At 43.2% G+C, this 20,845-nt stretch overlaps 1 protein-coding gene across 1 annotated transcript; it reads right to left on the reverse strand.

Annotated features, from left to right (window-relative positions):
• Positions 1-3,139: 3,139 nt before the first annotated feature.
• On the reverse strand, positions 3,140-16,502 carry LOC147634116 (uncharacterized). Its single transcript, XM_086805229.1, has 3 exons — positions 16,373-16,502; positions 4,564-4,627; positions 3,140-4,276 (listed from the first exon to the last, which is right to left on the reverse strand). The coding sequence occupies exons 2-3, from the start codon at positions 4,600-4,602 to the stop codon at positions 3,527-3,529; spliced, it is 789 nt and encodes a 262-aa protein (XP_086661355.1). The 5' UTR covers positions 4,603-4,627; positions 16,373-16,502; the 3' UTR covers positions 3,140-3,526.
• Positions 16,503-20,845: the final 4,343 nt, after the last annotated feature.

Below are 20,845 nucleotides of genomic sequence, written 5' to 3' on the forward strand. Positions count from 1 at the left end.
ATTAACATAGAGACCAAATCTCGAAAGTTCGGAACAAGCAATAGAGGTCTTAAATGGCTTATATTCTTTGCCAAGTCCATTCAAATAGACACTCACCAAGTCATTGTCTTCCACTGAGACATTAATAGATCCAAGGGATTTAACAATACTCTTGATTTTCAACTCAGCATACTTATTGATGGACATATTCTTTTTCTCCACTGTATGCAGCTCCTATTTTAGCTATAACTTCCTTGCCTTTGTGTTTGTCTAGAACATCTTCACTAGGTTTGCTTGTAACAACCAGAGATCTGCAAATAGATAATTTCTATGTGTACCCTACAACACATCAATATCTATTATAACTCTTGTAGCAGTACTTCTACACAATCTGTATGCCACAACAACATGTAACCAAAGTATATGTACATACACCCACAGTCACTATCTACACCCAAAATGCACTACTACACCAATGAGAGAGATAGTTCCAGACTAGAAGTTCAAGACTACATGTGCAATCACTATCTACACCCAAAATGCACTGCTGCACCAATGAGAGACACAGTTCCAAACTAGAATTTTCTCAAAATGCTCCAAAACGTCGTGCAATGGCTAAAAAAAAGGCTAAAATACACTCGAAACGTAAATCTAGCTGTAAAATTTTAGTATATAGTACTATGTACCATACAGGTATCTCAGCACATGTGAAAACAACTCCTCAATCGGAGATGTATCTCTTCTAGAGCTACCTAGGAGATGTCGTACTAAAACAAGAAGGGAAAGAGATGATGATGCTCTCACCCGTATATATACTACTTCCTTTGCCTTCGTAGCTTCCTTTTCTTCTCAGCTCCTTAGCCCGAACCAAGCTCTGATAACATGAAAAGATTGGGGGAGGAGAGGGAGTTTGAGCTCTTGCAAGCATACACACACTCTCACGACAATGGATAAGACACACACAGAGATGGAAGGCTAAATTCTTCTTCTCCTTTGTTACTCTCAAAAGAGATCCACAACAAAATATAAGTGAAAACAAGCAAGATAAATGTGCCATAGCTTGGTTGGACTACGTAGGTGTAGTCCAACTGTAGAATCACTAACGAGAAACCATTGTGTTAGCTACCAAACACGCGAGTGGTGTAAAGGTGGAATGGTCACCCAGGCACGTCATGACTGTCAACTCATGTTGAGCTTGACATCTCAACAGTACTTCCCAAGGATATCTAACTACGATATAAACATTCTTAACATGCACTCTGACATCAACTTTCAGGGATTCATGTGACAGAATCCATGACATTCTTGTCTCGCGAGCCACCCTCCCAAGATCTTATAAACACAAGGCAAGTACATGTTAGTTTTCATTAGTAGGCTAGCTCACCATCCTTTCTTAGATCCGAGAATGTCAAATCACTCCTAGCATTGGGACTAAAGCTCCATCCATATAGACCTAGACCACACCGAAACATCCTTGGTATTGCAAACCATACCTCTAGGAACTACCCTAACGAGGCCATCCATGGACCATCTACATCACAATGGACTAATTGGAGTCATGGTCTACGTATAGACCTCATATGCACAATAACACAATATAACAATAACCCATGCTTAAATTGCTTTTGCCTATATCTAATAAAAGCTATACTTATATGTGTGTGTGTGTGTGTGTGTGTGTGTGTGTGTGTGTGTGTGTGTGTACACACACACACACACACACACATGTATATATCTATATATACGTATATATATCTCACATATATATTATATGTATATATACATATACATATACATCTTGTCAATTAGCACATGTGACTTAGGGGAATTGAGAAGGGAAGCTATAGATTAATTGTTTCATCTTGTAGAAGTCATCCCAAACCCAACTCCTGTCAATGGGGAAGTAGAGTGGGCTCTTGTAAGCTGGAGCTGTGCAGTAGACAACCCAATACTTCTTTTGATAAAGATAAGGGCCTAGGGGTTTGGTGCAAGCTTACATTGGTTCTTCAAAAATCTTATCCTTGATTACTGAACAAATTGTGATGCCATGCCTTGTCTTTTCCTTCAAATGATTCATTGCTTGAAGCATAAGCCATTAGACATTTATCACGTAGTCTAGAATGAATTCAAATGTGATGAGATTGGGGACCATTAGAGGTTGGCTGACGTATCTATTGTTCCATAATGCAAGTCTCTTCTATCGGTGCATGGAACAACTTGAAAGGCCTCCTAAGAGGCACACATGAAGAGACTAAGTGTAGGGCTACATGGTATCCAAAGGAGAATGGCTTTGATTGATTTGTTCACCCTTTTATCCTTTAAGAGGAACTACGGAAGATACCCATGTATCTTCACTTGGAGTATTCTCACGCACTAACTTGTTTTAAGGAACACCTAGTTTACCGCCACCACTGTAGATGCCAGTCTAGTCTAATCGAGCTCCAATAAGCAAATTTCTTCTAAATACTCTTCAAGATTGGTGCAAACTACTAAGTAGGAGAAACGTATATACCAACCTTTTTGCAATTGTTTCCTAGTGTATCTTAGTGAGGTCTCACTAAACTAGGTCATAAACTTCTAAACCCCAACAAAATTGTTTTGATTGATTAAATAGCTGGAGTGTTTGAAGAAAAATTCTTAATGCAGACATGATTTGTTCAACGCCACCTGGAAGCTCGATATCAATAGCTCTTTATCGCATCTAGTGGGGAGAGAATAGTTGATAATTCCTCTAGCATGAGTCCTTCATGTGAGAGCATGATGGATTTTCGCATGGGACGGTGATGTGAAGATCAGATTTTTCACCCTCTAGGAACCTACATTAAGGAAGGATGAAACTTTTTTGGGAACAAATCATTTTGCAGATGCATTGATTTTGGGAGGTGATTGCACTTTGTGGTAGAGGCCATGAGCTATTTCTTGAGGGTACCAAGTTGAAACCACAATACAAGTGCCCCTCTAGATCCAAGGGCTTTGCTCTAAAAGCTGTGGCCTCCTGGAAGTAGCTCCCCAATTTTGGCACACGATGCATCATTGAGTTCATGCTCTTGCACCATAAAAATATAAATTTGGCCCCCACAAAAGAGGGATGAGGTTGATCTGTAACAAAATGCCTCCTGCATTGATTATGCATCCCACACAAATCTTCACGTCATAATAAGCTAGTCCACTAAGGACATCCTTGTGCATATCAAATGCATCGAAAATACAAATGCTTGAATCAAAGCAAGAAGCACACAGTCCTGATAGCCATTGAGCAAGAATATCGTATACCAATAACTATCAAGGTATTTAGAACAAAAATCAACATGCCCCTGACAAACCCCATGACCACACACTGAGGAACTCTGCAACATACCAAACTAGCCCACTCTCCGTGCATGCATGTCTGCAAGTTCATACCCTTGTATACATGAATGACTGCACCTTGAAGATTTTCTTGTTTAGTGTTCTATGATACTAAAGAATGCTTTTAGTACAAACAAGCTCCCTGAAAATAGTGAACCAACGCCCCTCCAGCTTTAACGTCAGATGGAAGATTAGTGTATTAATACTCGTTGTAATGGATCCCTCCTACCTTCCAAACCAGGAAAGCAGTACCAAGCATGATGCTGATGATTGTTAGAAATGAAAAGATGAGTACTAACTGGCCAGCATTCAAGGTGAAGTCAAACTTCTTCTCCTCCGGGGTCAGCTTTTTGGGCTCATCAAAAAGATTTGTAGGAACAATAGGCTGGCCGAATTTTGTGGTCTTGCCACTGTCAAGATCAGATTGGCGTAGAGCATTCAGCAAATTCTTGGGACCAAGCTCTTTGAGACCCGCTTTTGAGTTGAGAAAAACACTTGGCTTAGCACCTTTGAGCTTCTCTGCTCCTCCTGATAGAGGTGATCTGGGAGTGGAAATGCCTTGATAGCTTGGTGTTTTGGAGCTCGGGGAAGTGACTGGTGTCACGGTTGATGTCGTGTTTCTGATAGTAGTATTGCCTGCTGATTTGGCAGCTATACGGGAAGAGATTTTGGCACCTACAAAAGGACTCCGAGAAGAAACAGATGGAGAGTCTGGACCACTAGCTTGGGCGCCCTTCTTTGAATCATCTTCTTTTTCGCTTAATTCTGTGCTTGTGTCTTCAACATCTTTGCCAACAGTAGCACGAAGCACAATCCTTTGCCTTCGTTTCGGCTTTATTCCTTTTTTGAGGAGCGGTCCAAAAGCATGAAAACCAGACTGAATTTGCTGTTCTCGGACTGGAGAAAGAGCTTGTACATCTCTGCTCAGAAAGCCATGATGCCCATGTATCTGCACAAAACAAGTTCATAACCGAGCACAAGGAGTGTTATCATACATGCAACATGCCAACAACAAATACAAATGCAGGAAATGCTTTCTTAAGATATCTAGAGAGCCATTAGTGAGGCTACTGGTACGATAACCTCAAGCATATATGGTCAAACTACCATTGATCTCTTGTTGAAGCTAAATGGAATACTTAAAAAAACCAACACTTGAGATTTCGTCAATTAAGGGACCTTTAGATGCGGTGCGACAAGCCCAAAAAGGAAATTGATTTACAAAGCACATAATACCTGTGTGTGGTTGAGAGCTGTACTGCATGTAAAGGCCATCACGGACGCTCTATGCTTCTTGCAACTACAAAAGCACGCCAGTCTGTCATAATAAAATAGAAAAAAAAAGTGTACCACATGTTTATGATCACCAAAACAGAAAATAAGCCTAGGCAAATCTACTTGGGATTAACAACAAAAGTACTTCCAGCAGTGGTTCAAACCTTAAAAGTGCTAAACAGACCAATATGCATAATAATGCACACGCACCTCTTGTTCTTAAGAAAAAACCTCCTTAGACTGCTCCCCCGAGTTGTCTGATGCAATGTGTGCTTGGAGTTCTTCCTTTGAAGTTTGAACTTATGAAAATACGCGCGTTCCATGGAGATCCTTGCTTGAACTTGATGAAAAGCTACAAGTTCCGACTCCCTAAATATTTCCATCATCCACCAACTCCAGCTTGTGAAGCATAAACTCTAGCCCATGATGCTCCACAAAATTGCTCTAATGGTAATACAAAATGCAGCTTGCAATGCATAACTTCGCATTGATCTTGAATAGACCCTTCTTGTCACGTGCACCATCTCTCCTAGGGTGATACATGGACATTCTCCTTCATCTATGACAAAGGATACCTTCGCGAATGGGCCAAGAGCAAGCATGTTGTGAGCCCTAGTCCAAGGGAAATTCTCCTTCATCTAGAGTAGAGGATACCTTTTCTGATGGGCCAAGAGCATGTTGTGAACCCTAGTCCGAGGGACAAGTCGCCAAGTGCCATCTAGGTCATTAGGGTTTAGTCTTGTCGTGCCCGTGGCACAAGTCCATGTAGCCCTCTTTCCAAGATGTAATGTTGTACAAGTTAGACCCATGGTCAGGTGGTTGGGAATGCTAGGTTAGGTGTCAAGTCCTTGTTCAAGTCTCAGACAAATGTATCATTCTATGACCAGCCCATAGGCACCTAGTGTGAAGGGACCAAAAAGGGCCAATTTGCGTTCATCAGGATATTCCTATGAAAGGTGCTTAGGGCTGAAGAAGACACAGAGCTTCCATGCATGTAGCACATGAATTAGAGCTTCAAGCTGATTCTGTGATTTTGTTGCTGCTCGTGTCCAACCCACCCTTACTCAGAGCGCATGGATGAAACCATTGCCTGTGTCTTGATCTTATGATGGTGTAGTGACCATGCAACATTGTATCAGCATCAGGCTCAGCAATGTGAAGTGTTGAAAGTGTCCTGGAAAGAGTGCATAGGTCCAAAGATGAAAGAATGGGTACTATGCAATGATACCCACAAAGAAATGGACAGCAAGCATAAAAAGAGAAAAGAAGATCACTACTGAATATCACCAGAAAAGGTTGTACAGGACGTGGAGCAGCACGAAGGAGGTCCCGTAGGTGTTGCTTATCACTGCAGAAGCTAAAAAGAGAGATGAGAATGAAGCTAAGCCTAGCCATCTTTATATAGGTGGGAGAGGAGCTGGCGGCCAATAGAAAATTAGAGGACTCGCCGACAATGAATAAAAATGCTAAAATGAGGCCTAAAAATAGGCAAAAAAATATGTAGTGCCTCGATGCATATGCAGGGCTTCATATGGAGCCAGATACAAGCATGAATATGCATGGGAAAGTCCATCTGGGGATGAAATAATTTCCAACACCTACTCTTTAGCACCAAATGGATGGACCACCAACTCCGGCACACTACAAAAAACCCTCCAAAGAGTCTGAAGGATCACCCTCCTCATAAAAGGCACAAAGCTCTCGAAGATATGGTACATCGGAATACCAAGAAGTTCTCCGGAAGAAGCCACGAGAAGATCGAGAAGATATCAAAGACGAAACACCATGATCAATCTAGAGAGAGATGTCAGAATACGCAGCGGAGATGATGACCAGATCTGGGAACACGAGCAAAAACGCAGTGCAGAAAATCACAGCTCAAGAGAGAGAGAGATAGAGGCGTGTAACTCTGCTCTATATACACAAGAAGATCCCGAGTATGATACAAAAGTGGTGGGGAGCATGGGGCCTATTTATATGCCCCATGCATGCAGTTGGCCAGCGCTAGTGGCTCTCCACGACTGCATGAAGCAGTCGGCCAGCAGAGAAAACTCCACGACTACTGATTAGGCAATCGGCCAGCCACACGACTGCTGAATGGGCAGTCATCCAGCCACCAGAGACTCCTGCCAACATCTGGCATCCATCCACACCACGGAAAAATGGGAAAAATAGGGGAAAAATGCGGGGAGTGAGGAAAAATGATAAAACACCTCATAAGGGCGGGCACACCCACAACAAAGGCCCTGGTGTATAAAAATAGACAGGAGATGACTTCTAACACCCCCTCTCAGCTCCTGGCTGTGAAACCAACCACAGGGAGCTGGGGTGCCGCCTGAGCAAATCCTGAGATAGCGACTTCGTGAAGAGGTCCACTGTACTGTCCTCCGTCGAACAGAACTCTAGCAAGATGTCATCAGCAACGATCTGTTCACGAACAAAGTGCCTCTGGACGACCATGGGTTCCACCAGTGGAAGCCCAAACCTGCAATGCAACCTCTGCATCCTCACCACCTCACAAGCAGCCCGGTACTCTGCCTATGTCCGCGACAAGGCAAAAGATGACTGCCTCTTACTGCTCCGTAAAACTGCTCCTGGGCCGGAAGTAGATCTCCTCGTGTCCGGATCTCCTCCCCAAACTGAGTCACTCCAACCGTGGAGTCGGACTCCATCAATCAATCCCCCTCCTATGTACAAGAGTCCATGATCCTTCGCATGCCGCAATAACCACAGGAAACGCAATCCTGCCTCCCAAAGAGTCATCCGCAAAACCATGAGCTCAACTGCCTCATCAGGAAGCTCCCGTCCAATCTGGTGTCCATCAACTAGATCAATGAACCATTCTGCTTCTGAGTCAAAGAGGCATCACACTGATCACAAGGATCAACACCTGTTACGGTGCAAAACCAAGTCCTGGAAACCTGCTGAAGACCACGCAAGGCCTTCTGAAACCTGTCAACCACCCCCTCTGAATCCGGAACCACAAAGCCTGGAGAAACCACCTTCTTCTACAAGTAATCAACTACCACCTACTCGGCTTTCCGAAAGGTCCCCGTGGAAAGAACATCCTCATCTACAGGAGGTTCTTTCTCCCGAATACTACGAGACATCAGAGCATAAGTTACCTGTTCAGTTTCCTCTGACTGACGAACACAAGAACTACCAACATCAGTACTGGAGAGTTCCTGCCAACTGCTGCCATCAACTGGCAAGCTATCCACCATCTGGTCCCGGAAAGCCTGCACCTGCAGCATATCCCATTACCAGACTACCACTCATCACAAACCTGAGGACCTGGGAGAGAGAGTGCTGAAAGCTTGTAAACTCCATTCTCCACTCCGCCTTCCCAAACCACTTGGCCTGTTGCTTTGTCCCGGAGAGCAACAAAATGCGCATCAAACTCCACCCGTACACCAGTCTTGCAAACTTGATGCACTGACAACAGATGAAAACCAAGTGCCGGAACATACAACACCTGGGAGGAATGCTTCCCCCCTCTGCCATTGGGAACTATCTCCATCCTACCCTCACTGTGAACTAGGATAGTGGATGTATCCCCAGTAAGAATGTGACCAAAAAACCTGCAGAGATCCTGTAAACCAGAGCGGGAAGGAGTCATGTGCCTTGAAGCACCACTGTCTAGAATCCACTCCCGAGTATCCGTCGCGGAGAGTCCTCCAATCTCCTCCCTGCCTGAAGAAAATGAAACAACGGTGTCCACCACCTCCAAGTGCACAAAAGCCGGAGTCTTCATGATTGCTGCTGAGGAATCTTCACCCTTCTCGGTCTTCCGCTTGGGACACTGCCTCCAATAGTGGCCTTTCTCGCCACAATCATTACAGGTCCTCTCTGTCTTTAGTTTCTCGAGGTCAGTAACGGACTTCTTCTCAGAAGACTTCTCCGACGAAGCCTTTCCTTTTGCCCGTGTTACGGCCTTTCGACCGTTGGCCAGTTAAGGCCTCCGAACCTCCACCCTGAGGAGGGTTCGTGAAACCGGCCTGACGGGCGGTGAAACAAACACTCGCACATAAAACACTTCAACGCCATTGAGGACCTCGAAAAGGAAAACAAACACAGGGAGCTAGAGTGCTCCTGCAAACAGTACACGCACACAAATTGGCCCCAAAACGCAGTGGCGCCCCTTGTGGTATTTCTTTAATTGATTATAAGAGCTTTGATTACAATAAAACTGGAAACTCAGCCATCATAGTAGAACTCCTAAAGCCTGCAAAGAACCTGCATCATGGCTTCTTGTCCACTCGGCATCCACAAACAAATCCAGCTATTTTTCACATCAAAAGACTCTCTCACATTGAGTCTGCATACAGAAGCTTTCTCCCATGATCAAGGCTGCCACAACCATCCATAGCCTCTCACACTATGAACAGCATCACACCCTGACACATCCAGTGCTTCTACATCACAACACACACTCCCAAACTGTCTCTCAAAAGAGAACTTGTATCACAGCACAGCATACCATACAGTCGACACACCTGTACCAACCCTCTCTACCTTCCAAGGGTACTATCCATCTCTATCATGGATTCCTTGTCCCCTGTCCAATCAGTAGCAAGGCTGTACCAAACATGTGTCCATTCCTATACCTTCTGCTTGCACGTGACCTATCTCCTGGAGAAACCCAAAAACATGTTTCCTCGAGAAACCTACGACCTGTTTCCACATGAAACCCTTAGGCCTGTTTCCCTTTGAAACTTCTGTCTTGTTTCCATACAGAACCATTCATGGCACCATTCAACAACAGTGCTAATAACGGCATACATCAAGTTACCTGTTTCCTTAGGAGGAAGAAAACAATCTTCCCCATGAGCACGCAGCCATGCGAGCTTGCTTCACTCCCATGCCAATAAACATAACCAAGTGACCTGTACTTGCAGCCAATAACCCAAGTACAAAGCTGAATTTGCAGCCAAACAAAAACAGCCCATAAACAGTCCTCAAACTGATCTCAAGACAATCCCGAACCCAAAGCAAAGAGAAGCTGAAAGTTCCATCAGTTGAACGCCATCGACATGATGTCTATGTTCATGAAAAACCAGCCCTTCCTTTCTGCAAAAACACGGCGTCCTTCAAAAAGCACACCTGGCTGCCTGTGTGTCTAGAGAAACCAACCTGTAAATCGCAGCCTGACTCTTGTGCAAAAGGGCATGAGTTTCAGCCCTCTGCGCCTGCAGTCCAGCCCACCTTCTGTTCTGCAACCCAACAGTCGCCACATAGAGAGGGCACGTGTGCTACCAATCCAGCCCACCTCCTGTCCTGCAGCCCAACAGTCCTGCCCACGTGCAGTCCAAAGCTACACTTCTATGCAGTCCAGCCAGCCACCTATTCACAGGAGAGACAAAAAGCGTAAGAACTGCTGCAGCCACCTGAACCAACGCCGCCTGTACCTGCAGCCACCGTACACTGTACCTGCTGTCCGTACAGGGCTGTACGGCCTGTTCTTTAAAAACTTACAGTAGCCACACCTTCTCCATCAGTCGACTGCACTTCCCTTTGCATCCACGCAAGAGAACTAGCACGCTTCCCAAAAAGCTAGAGAGAGGGAGAAGAGAATCGTGGGCCTCCAAAAGTGGAGTAGCCTCTATAAATTGCTTAGGGGCCTCCCAAGGTTTTAAAACCTTTAAAACTTTAATTTTTTGCCCACCAAAGGTTATAAAACCTTTTTAAATTAAAGTATCTTTGCCCCCTTCACACTTGGGGTTGTCCACACATGGGCTTCCTTTTTAACTCAAATTTGATGCCATTCACATTGTCCACCATGTCCCCGTGCACACCTGCATACTGTCCAGAGAAAAACACAGGGTCGTGATTGTTCGTGAATCGTTCCTCCTGGTCCAAGACCATGGGCACAAGCTCCTCCCACGTGATGGTGCTGAGCCTGCCACTGGTAATCAAAGACGAGTAAAATGCTGAGTACTGAGAGGGCAAGTGCGACAGCAACGTTATGGCCAGGTCCTCTGACGATATCTCCTTCCCAGCCTGAAGAACTTCCTGCTGAAGAGCCTGCAGCTTGTTAATATGCTCCCGCATCGTCGACGACTTTGCAGGGCTCATAACCCGCATCTATACTTCCAAGGAAATCCTTTTCATGGGCGATACCCTGTTGTAAAGAGAGGCCATATGTTGCCATATACCTCTGGCCAGCATCATATGCTTTACATGATTGATTACCTGCGGTATGCAGTTGAGAAAGATAAACAAATGGATCCTGGCGTTAACACGATCCCACATCTGTGTCTGAGCCTCCTGGTCCTTTCGGATGGACGGTAGCTCCCCTTCCTCTACTTCCAGCCGTGGAACCCCAACAACGACGAAATCAGCCACCAAAGTAGGAAGCTCCAGAATATGTAAGGATATCTCAACAAAATCATCCATCTGCTCTATAGAAGAACCACTATCCTCCTCTGAAAGAGAGGAGAGAAAGTCTGCAATAATAGCATCAGCATGTAACAGCACGAGAAGGAAGATACTCATCCAAAGGGATTAGAGGAACCGATAAGGTCTTTGTCAGAAACTCCTGTATATAATCCACTTTTGTGGACAGGGCACTGACTTGGGTAGAGGGAATAGGTATCTGTGAAGAGGACACCCGTGTACTGTGAGTAGGGGAAGAGAAGAGAATCCCCAAGAGGGGAGAATGGTGGTCTCCAGAAGCCATCACCTCCAAGAGCCCAAACCTCCTTTAGAAAGACTAGAAGAGAGAGTGGGTGGGAGGGACCAGAAAGAGAAGAGAATAGAATGACTGTTCAATGGTAAAGGTTGTAAAGCAACTCTATAGGAAGAAAACACAGCACTTGAGGCAGTCCCGAGTAGAAACGCAGCTCCACACGAAAAAATGCAGGTTACTGATGAAAAACACAGCAAGTGAACAGCTCCTATATGCTGTAAACAGTCAACAACAGCATGGAGTCCCGAGTAAAAACGTAGCTCCACAGGAAAAAATGCAGGTTACTGATGAAAAACACAGCAAGTGAACAGCTCCTATATGCTGTGAACAGTCAACAGAAGCGTGGGACAAGAAACGCAAGTCCCTATAGATGTTTCCTACTCTGATACCATGAAAGAATGGGTACTATGCAATGATACCCACGAAGAAATGCTGCAAGAACTGTAAAACACTGTGTATGGACAACAAGCATAAAAAGAGAAAAGAAGATCACTACTGACTATCACCAGAAAACGTTGTACATGACGTGGAGTAGCACCCATAGGTGCTGCCTATCAATGCAGAAGCTGAAAAGAGATGAGAATGAGGCTAAGCCTAGCCACCTTTATATAGGTGGAAGAGGAGCTGGTCGGCCAGTAGAAAATCAAAGGACTAGCCGACAATGCATAAAAATGCTAAAATGAGGCCTAAAAATAGGCAAAAAAAATATGTAGTGCCTGGACGCATATGCAGGGCTTCATATGGAGCCAGATACAAGCATGAATGTGCATGGGAAAGTCCATCTGGGGATGAAATAATTTCCAACAAAAGAGAGTAAGTCAGCATGTATCAAGACCCCCAGAAGCTGGTTGGTGTTACGCAAACACAAGGGAAGGGTTTCATGAGTCATAGCCGTTTGGGACAGCCAAGGAAGGCTTTTACGGAGCAACTTCAAGGGATGATGATCATCCAAGGGGTGCAGCCAAGGGTGCCATGATCAATTTCAAGAAGAAGGATTCATGTTTGTGATTAGGGATAGGGCAAGAAGGCAAGGGGACAAAGTGGAACACAAGGATTCATGTTTGTGTTCAGGGATAGGGCAAGAAGGCAAGGGAACAAAGTGGAACAAATGCACATGCCTCTACATCAGATTTAGAGTGGAAACAGAGACACAGCAAGGTTTTCAGTGAAAAGGTTGCTAGGAAGGGAAGGATGGCAAGTTTGGGAGTCCATGTGGAGACAAAGGGATGATGTCAATCATCCAAGGTCAAAGGTTGGAATCCCGTCATCAAGTTTAGCAGGAACGGATGTCGTGCACACATGGACATGGCTGATTATCCAAGGCTGATCCCTGATTTGCAGCAGATAGACATTAGGATTAGGGTTCTAGCAAGCCCGATTGAAGCCCAGATGGACAAGTCTAAAGTCGGCATGGTGGACAGCAGCTCCAAGATGAAGTTGGCAACATATATATATTATTTGTTGTCCATGGAGCTCGCCGACAGCAGGTCAGCCAGTTGATTATGCTTCCATGTGCCTATAGAAGGCAAGACCAAGATTCCTTGTAATTCATCTCTCTCCCGTATGGAGGCAAGTCATAGATAGGAGTTAGAAGGTCATTAGTCACCCTTTTGGGCAGGCCAAAGGCCACAGAATTTGTACAGACATACATCTTTTTGTATCATATGAATATACTGAATACACAACCATCTCTCTCTCTTATCTATTTGCGTTTGCATCAGGATGTTCCTATGAAAGGTGCTTAGGGCTGAAAGAAGACACAAAGCTTCTCCGCATGTAACATAGGAATTGCAATTGCGTGATGTCAAAGGACGCGATATACCAATCATCACAATACTCATGGAAATCCCGTTGATATAGCTTGAACATGCGGCTCCAACTTCCAAAATGTTGACTAACAGAATACAAATCCCCGCCCATGGTCGACCTATTAGCAATACTCCACATATTCTAGCTCTTCTGCAAATGCTGACTCCACCGGACACATGGGAAATACTATTGGACCCACCTCATCCTCTGCTAGAGTGAACGTGGAGGATGAACTCGGATGACTCTAGACAATTGGTGTTGCCATCAACTTTGGGTTCCGCTGGTCCTCGAATATCCTTCTTTAGACGCAATTGGGCACACTGCCCCCCCCTCTCCCAAAGGCAGCTTAGTCTTCCAAGCACGAAGACATTATAACTTGTGGTCGCAAAGCTGCCACAACACCAACAAGGGCCCTGCGGGGATTTGAACTCAAGACATCCGATGGGTTACACACCCTTTGGTGACTTGTTCCGATACTTGTGTGCCGACTTTGTAAGAACATAAGATAATTACACCACACCCCCTTCAGCGACTCGTTCCCGATACTTGCATCCACTTTGTAGGAACTGACGACAATTATGCAACTTCTTGGTCGTTTCTCATCCAAACTCTTAGAAACCCCCTCCTACTAAGTTTCGAACCCTGGTAAACTGTTGACTCTCCTCTGTGATGCCCATGTCAAGCTTGCCTGCGTTTGCCAGAACTGCTTATTGGCATTGGATCTCTCTTTGACATTCTGCCAGCTTGCTCTCCTGAGTCCCAACACTTCCAAAGTGTCATTGAAGCCTTGCTTTTCAGACTTGTGAATCCAAGAGATATGAGTCTTGAACATCTTCTCCCTAGTCTTTGACTTGTACTTGCAAAAAAAATTGATCCTCCATCCATGCCTGTCATGAAGAAAAACACAGATATTGTTGCCTCCTGCCTACACCTAGACTTTGCCTAGACTCTCCCTAGCAACCTATGCATATAGAACCTGCATGACACCCCAAAAAAGACCTATGCTCTGATACCAATGTTACATGATAAGTGAAAGGGTGCTTGATTAATGCTGCAGTTCACGCTTATAAAGTGCACAAACTCAAAACACAAATAGAAGAGGTTCAAACTTGCATTTCAACCTAATATGCTTTAATTGACTGAATAATTCTAAATATTTACGATGATAGTTCAGATCTAGACTTGATCTGGACACATGAATGTTGTGCATTAACTTCTATTATGTGCTAATGACCTAACCACTGCCATAAAGATGTTCAGGGCTGGAAGCTGCTGTGGTATGGCTGCAAACTGCTGATCCAGGGCTGAGGCTTGCTTTATCCAACCTGGAATACTAAAGAGTGGACACGCAATTGGTTTTTGAATGGAATAAGACAACGCGGAAAATTTAGAGGAACTGGAAGAGGAAGAAATATAAGGAGAGGACCAACACCTCCTATGCTACTTCAAGAGTCGATCTTACCGGCAATGCTTGCTAGAGCAGAAGCATTGTCACTCATGTCGATTGGAATGGCATCCCTGTGAGACTCTCACAAGAACATGAACACTTCTCAGAGCGCACAACTTGCTGTGTGTCCTGCTGCTCATCCTCTGATAACAGGAATAGCAGCCAAAAATAGCACCTAAGTCCTGATGAGGTTGGAGATGAACCCATGTCTAAGGCTGGAGATCATTTTGCTGATTATTACTTGCTGATGCTTATAAACTGCGGAGAGGCTAAGCAGGCAAAAGCTTGAAGCTCAACAAAAATATGCTAGCCTCTAGGGCTCTTATTTATAGGGTCCCAAATAAACCTTTGCAGGCTGACTGTCAAAAAGAGGCCCAGATGTGAGCACTCTCGCCGAGATTGCCTCTACAGACCTGCCTGCCCAAATGGCCCGCAAAAACTGCTCAGACCTGGTCCAACCAGCATCCATGTCTGTAAAGACCTTGTCCCTAGTCCCCTCCCCATAAGCTTTTTGGGACCAAATGCTTTGAAAAATAGGAGGCCCTACCGCACACATCTCCTCTTCCAATATAGCTTCAAATCTTCTATGTACTACCTAAGTTTCATAGACTCTGCGAAGCAATTTAACGTCTTTCAGAGCAGGTATGCCTACAGTGTACCCAGACTCTATAAAATGAAGTGTAGATTAGAGCCTCATCTGTTAATCTTAGTTAGGGGATGATTCTCCAGCATTGATTCCTCTTCTCAGACAATACTTCTACAGCCTACAATCCATCCATTGTGCTCATATCCGTCCTGTCACCTTGTGGTGTATTTCAATAAAGTCCTACCCATCTTTCTTCAAACTGAGACTCACAACACTAAGCTTTGGCAATAGCTTTCTACTGTGCTAGGTTGGTCTCACCCAGCTACACGACTTCTTCGTAGTTAGCCAATTGTGTAAGTTATAAGCTCTGTGTCCATCCACATGGCTTTAAAGAGCTCTTCATGACACTGTGTCCACAATCTGCTGCCCTACGTGAAGCTCTGTCTCCTTTGACAGTCTATGGCTGATCATCTTAAGGATATCACACCAAGCCATTAAACCATGATGAGCATACCAAATGTGCACATGTTGTGTCAGGGCATGCATATATATAATACAAGTGCAAGATATGTGTGTTAGCCGAGGGGATACGTAAACATGTCCCACGAGGGCAAGGGTACATGTTATCTGCACATGCTATATGAGGGCATGCATACATGCTAAATAAGGGGATGCCTACATGAAGGTAGTCGTCATATACCCTTGCCCTTATATCACGTATATGCATGCCCTCATATAACATATCTGCATATGTTAAATGAGGGCTGTGCATGCCATGTTGTAAATGAAAGTACACAAGGGTTAGTCGTTTGAAACTAAAGAGGGCCAACAGTCATGTACCCTTGCTCTTATCTGACATGTATACATGCCCTCGTATGACATGTACCATATATATGGTAGATGAGGGAAAGTAAACATGAGGGTTAGTTATGAGGCCAGCAATCAAATACCCTTGTTCTTATATGACAGGCATACATGCCTCATACAACTTGTATACAAATGGCAAATGAGGGCATGTGCAAATGCTCTATGAGGCCATGCATACATGAGGGTCAGTCATTGGGAATAAAAGGAGCTCTACAGAGGACAGCATGGGTATCTTCATTACTTTGTGTATTTACTTGGTGTATGTAAACCCTTGCCCATTCTCATTGGTTTTGAAACCAAGAAGAAAGCTTTAAAAATTCGGTACGTACAGCGAAATATTAAGGCGTTGTTTAATGGCGTAATGGAGAATTACCTGGAGCTATGGCATACGTGAGCGATTCCGACTATAAACTATGTCATCTGGCCTTGAAGGAGAACTTAAAACATACGAAGGAAGAGATAAACTATTGAACGGTGGTTTTTTTGCTTGCCTCATATGCATTAATTAAATCCACCTTAATGCAATGGCATTTTTATATCATGGGCCAAACATAAGAGATGTGTAATGGTATGATTGATCCTAGGAAATGAGCCAATCATAAGGGAGGTGTAATGGTATAATTGGTTTACTCAAATCATTTTAGCATTGGCACATTGTCACCTAGTTGAGGTAAAGTTTCCTTTTGATAATATTAATTTTGATGTCTCCTAAAGTTTTATGAGATTCCTCTGAATATTTAACACCTCTGCTTACTAATGTTTGAGCTCCAAGTATATCACGAGCATCATGGCCAACACCACTCATTTTTCCTCCCCAACACCTTTGCTCACTTTTGCTACATCTCCTAGCTCCAATGTTGTGAGTACCACTTCTTGGTCAAGGTGATCTCCTGAGATAAAATAGTTTCTTTCTCAAAAAAAATGTAATCAAAGAACTAGTAATCAAGTTATAAGTAAAAGGACCCATATAAAAAATCACTAGAAACGTAAAATTATCACCTATTATTGTTATTGCTATTGTTATTATTATTACTATTACTATTGTTGCCATCATCATCATCATTATTGTTGTACTCTCTCTCTCTCTCTCTCTCTCTCTCTCTCTCTCTCTCTCTCTCTCTCTCTCTCTCTCTCTCTCTCCATGCGCGCACACATTTTGTTTTGTTTCAACTTGGCACAAACGTGCCTCATTAAACTCAAAAGGCCAAAATCTTTTGTCACTATGTGTGTTGGTGTGTGTGTGTGCGTGTGCATACGTGCGTGCATGCGTGTGTGCGTGCATGCATGCGTGCGTGCGTGCGTGTGTGTCTGTGTGTGTGTGCATGAGTGCACATGCACACACACACAGACACATAGTAAATTTAAATGGCCTTGAAGGAGACCTCAGTTTTGTGAACTCTATTTTGTCTGCATGTGAGCAAAACTTGAAAAAATCCAAGGCTAAAAATGAAACAATAAATAATGGTAAATATGTAGATACTTTAAATTCTTTATTATGATAGTATCAAGATGTTTTTCTTGATGATTCGCCAGATGGTGTCCAACCACTAGGTTGGTAGACCATTCCATTGATGTTCTACCAAGTATCAAGTCTACAAGCAAGCATGTTTATAGACTTAACAACTCTGAAGCACATGAGTTGGAGTAGCAATTTGGCTGATTATGCGAGAAAAGGTTTCATAAAACCTAGTTCTACTTCGTCCATTCTTTTGGTTTAAAAAAAAGATGGTTCTATGTGTATGTGCTTAGATTATCATGCTCTTAATCAGATTACAATTAAGAACAAGTATCCAATGCCCTGCATTCAATGGTGCATGTTATTTTTCTAAAATTGACAGCCTACCACTAGGTCAGAATTAGGAAGCACGATGTTTCCAAAACAGAGGTTTGGCTTGTTATACGCACGCTAGTAGTAGCCGTTGCCTTCCTTGTGAGAAGGGAGTACAAATCTGAAGCAATTAGCCGAGGTTTTTGTAAGAAGAAGAGGGAGCTCTAGTCTGGAGAGACTAGATGAGTCTCTTGGGTTATGTACTGAGACAAAGAGATCGAGGGTGCACTTAAGGGTGAACCCTTCATAAATTTGACATTGTTTCATTGCTTTATAAAGGTAGAGTTTATGTACCATCTATTGGTGACTTTCGATGCCAAATGTTTATTTACAAAAGACCTATGCACTATTTAAAAGACAATTCTATTAGCCTAGTTTGTTCAAGGATGTCTAAGTTCGTGCTGAAATGCAAGAAGTGCCATGTCAATAAGCATGAGCATTTTCAAAGTAGGATGCTTTCCCATTGGACATTCCCAAAGGAAAATGGGAGAGTATTTCCATGGATTTTATCATAGGGTTACCTAAAATGAGTCGAGGATATGATTCAATTTGGGTGGTTGTAGATAGGTTGAGTAAAATGGCTAAGTTTATTCCTACTATAGAAAGGAGGTAAAACTCCTAATCTAGCTAAATTGATTATCAAACATCTTTATAAGCTATATGGCCTACCCCAGATATAGTTTCTAATAGAGATACGAAGTTTGATAGCCACTTTTGGAGGGAAGTCTTCAAAAAGTTGGATACTACTCTGAGTATGGGTACAATTAGCCATCCACATTCTAATGATCAGACACAAAGACTCAACTAAGTTCTAAAAGACATGCTTTGCGCGTATGTAAATAAAAAGAAATCAAATTGGGAGGAGTACTTACCACTTTTGGAATTTGCTTATAATAGTTCAAAACATTTGGCGATTGGATTTAGCCCATTCATGTTGATGTATGAGATATCTTGTAGCCATAGGGCTAGAGAAGGAGAAAATTCAATCTGTCAAGGATTTCCTTGAGGACATGCAAGATATGCTAAAAGCGACAAGAGATAGCGTTCGTAGTAAACAAGGTCATGAAAAAACATATGGTGACAAGAGCCGTAGAGAAGTGACCTTTGAAAGAGGGTGACTTCGTTTTCTTGAAATCCCCTATGAAGTCGGAGACTCTCAAGACAAGGAAGTGCCACAAGCTTTCTCTTGGATATTGTGGTCTGTTTAAAATCCTTAAGAAGATTGGTAGCATAGCGTACAAACTTGAGTTATCAACAGAGAGCTCTTGAGGACATCCTATTTTTTATGTCAAGTAGAATACAAAAAATAATCGATCATCAGGATAACGTAGTTACTCCTGACGTTTTGGTGAAACTTATTAAACCGTCATCTCTTCCACATGAACCCGACAGGATTCTTAGATTTAGGGACTGGAACACCAGACATACTATGTATCGAGAGGTCCTTGTCAAGTGGAAGGATAGAGACAAGGAAACGTCCACTTGGGAATGCTCGAGTAGGCTTACCAAATACTATCCTCAGCTTGTTTTCATGGACAAAAACTCTTTGTAAGGGGAGGTAATGCCACGTAGCTTTAACCAGCTACTTAAGGCTTTACCAAACATGGAGCTCGATCATCAAAGTGCGATCGATAAGGGTGTCCAGGGTCAGGGGTGAGGTGCCCAAGTTAGAGGACTACGGGCAGCCGAGAGAGAGTATGGGCAGGCATGCCACTACATAAGCCCGGCAGTGTGGATGCTTATCCACACTCCTCTATTGCTAGGTGGTGAACAAGAGCCCTCCTCTCCTCGCTTATCTTGGTAGCTATGGTAGCTTCCTATGGGTGGGCAATGCTAAAGAATATGTTCAAATACATCATCATAAAAATACTATAAATATATCATCACATAAATCATTACAAAATCCATCAATATCTTTGCTTACCCACGACGTATTTTTTAGATCAGAAAGGTATGCACTACTAAGCTTGAACACTCTCCTAAACAACTATTCTAACTAGAGAAGCCCACATCTAATAGCCATACCACTCCCAAAGCAAGAACGCTCCACCCAACCAGTGAACAAGAGCCACAAGAAACTGATGCACATGTTACAGGCACTATGCTAACTAGAATTCTTGCATCTGAATCCAACAGTCATGCCAAAATCCAAGGAGCCACATTTGACAGCCATACCACTCCCAAAGTAAGAACGCTCTAGCCAACCAATCACACAGGAGCCATATGAAAGTGACGTGCATCTTTAATGCCCTACCTAGTACAACCGGAGTTACCTCTCATCCATCACATTGGTCATGTAAGGAGTACATCCACATCCAATCGAGATGGGTCAGGGTCTCGAGTGATCGTCTTTGTGACAAGACTCACCACTTAGGTGACATTTGCAATGTAAACCATGCACCTAATAGTTGGTACCTTCACAAGCATTTATAGTAAAAAATTTCACAATAAATACAAGATAAACAAGTAAAACATGATAAAATAGTCATGCATCCACAATCTGGTAAACTATCACAACTTCGACGAGACTTCCACACTCCTCGAGTCACAACTCCATAGGGAGTCGTTGTAGATTTTTCTATAATCACTAAGGTTGAGACACAAGTAAATCTTATAGTGGCTTTGCATCCCTTGATTTCTAAGTTCACAACTTGTGTCAGATCTCTATAGGAGATTCTTAGCATATCCTATCCATAGGGGATTCTAGACTTCTAACATATCCTATGACTTAGGACTTTAGGTCTTTAAGACCTTCCTTCAAAAGTCTCATTACTTTATACTCTTATCAGCATATACTTATGGGTCTTTAAAGACATAAAAATCTTAATTGAATTGTTAGTTCTCTTTATTAACCAAAAGCTTTTGGCTCTTAATGCCAACTAATTTAACTAAAAGCTTGGATCTAACTACCTCTCTTTTTCTCTCCTAAGCAGTTCTAGATTAACCTTTATTCTTCAAGGTTCTTCTTGATGCAAACTCTAGAATAAGGGGATATTTCTCTTAGGAATTTAGTCTAAA

This window comes from Cibotium barometz, chromosome 11 (assembly GCF_041138505.1).
Source record: "Cibotium barometz isolate CiBa-2024 chromosome 11, ASM4113850v1, whole genome shotgun sequence".
NCBI lineage: Eukaryota > Viridiplantae > Streptophyta > Polypodiopsida > Cyatheales > Cibotiaceae > Cibotium > Cibotium barometz.

Bases quoted from the DNA above. Each gene is read 5' to 3' on its own strand.
- LOC147634116 (XM_086805229.1), bottom strand. From the start codon at position 4,602: ATGGCCTTTACATGCAGTACAGCTCTCAACCACACACAG. The intron at 4,277-4,563 runs GTATTATGTGCT...TGTTTTGTGCAG, and splicing joins CAGCTCTCAACCACACACAG to ATACATGGGCATCATGGCTT.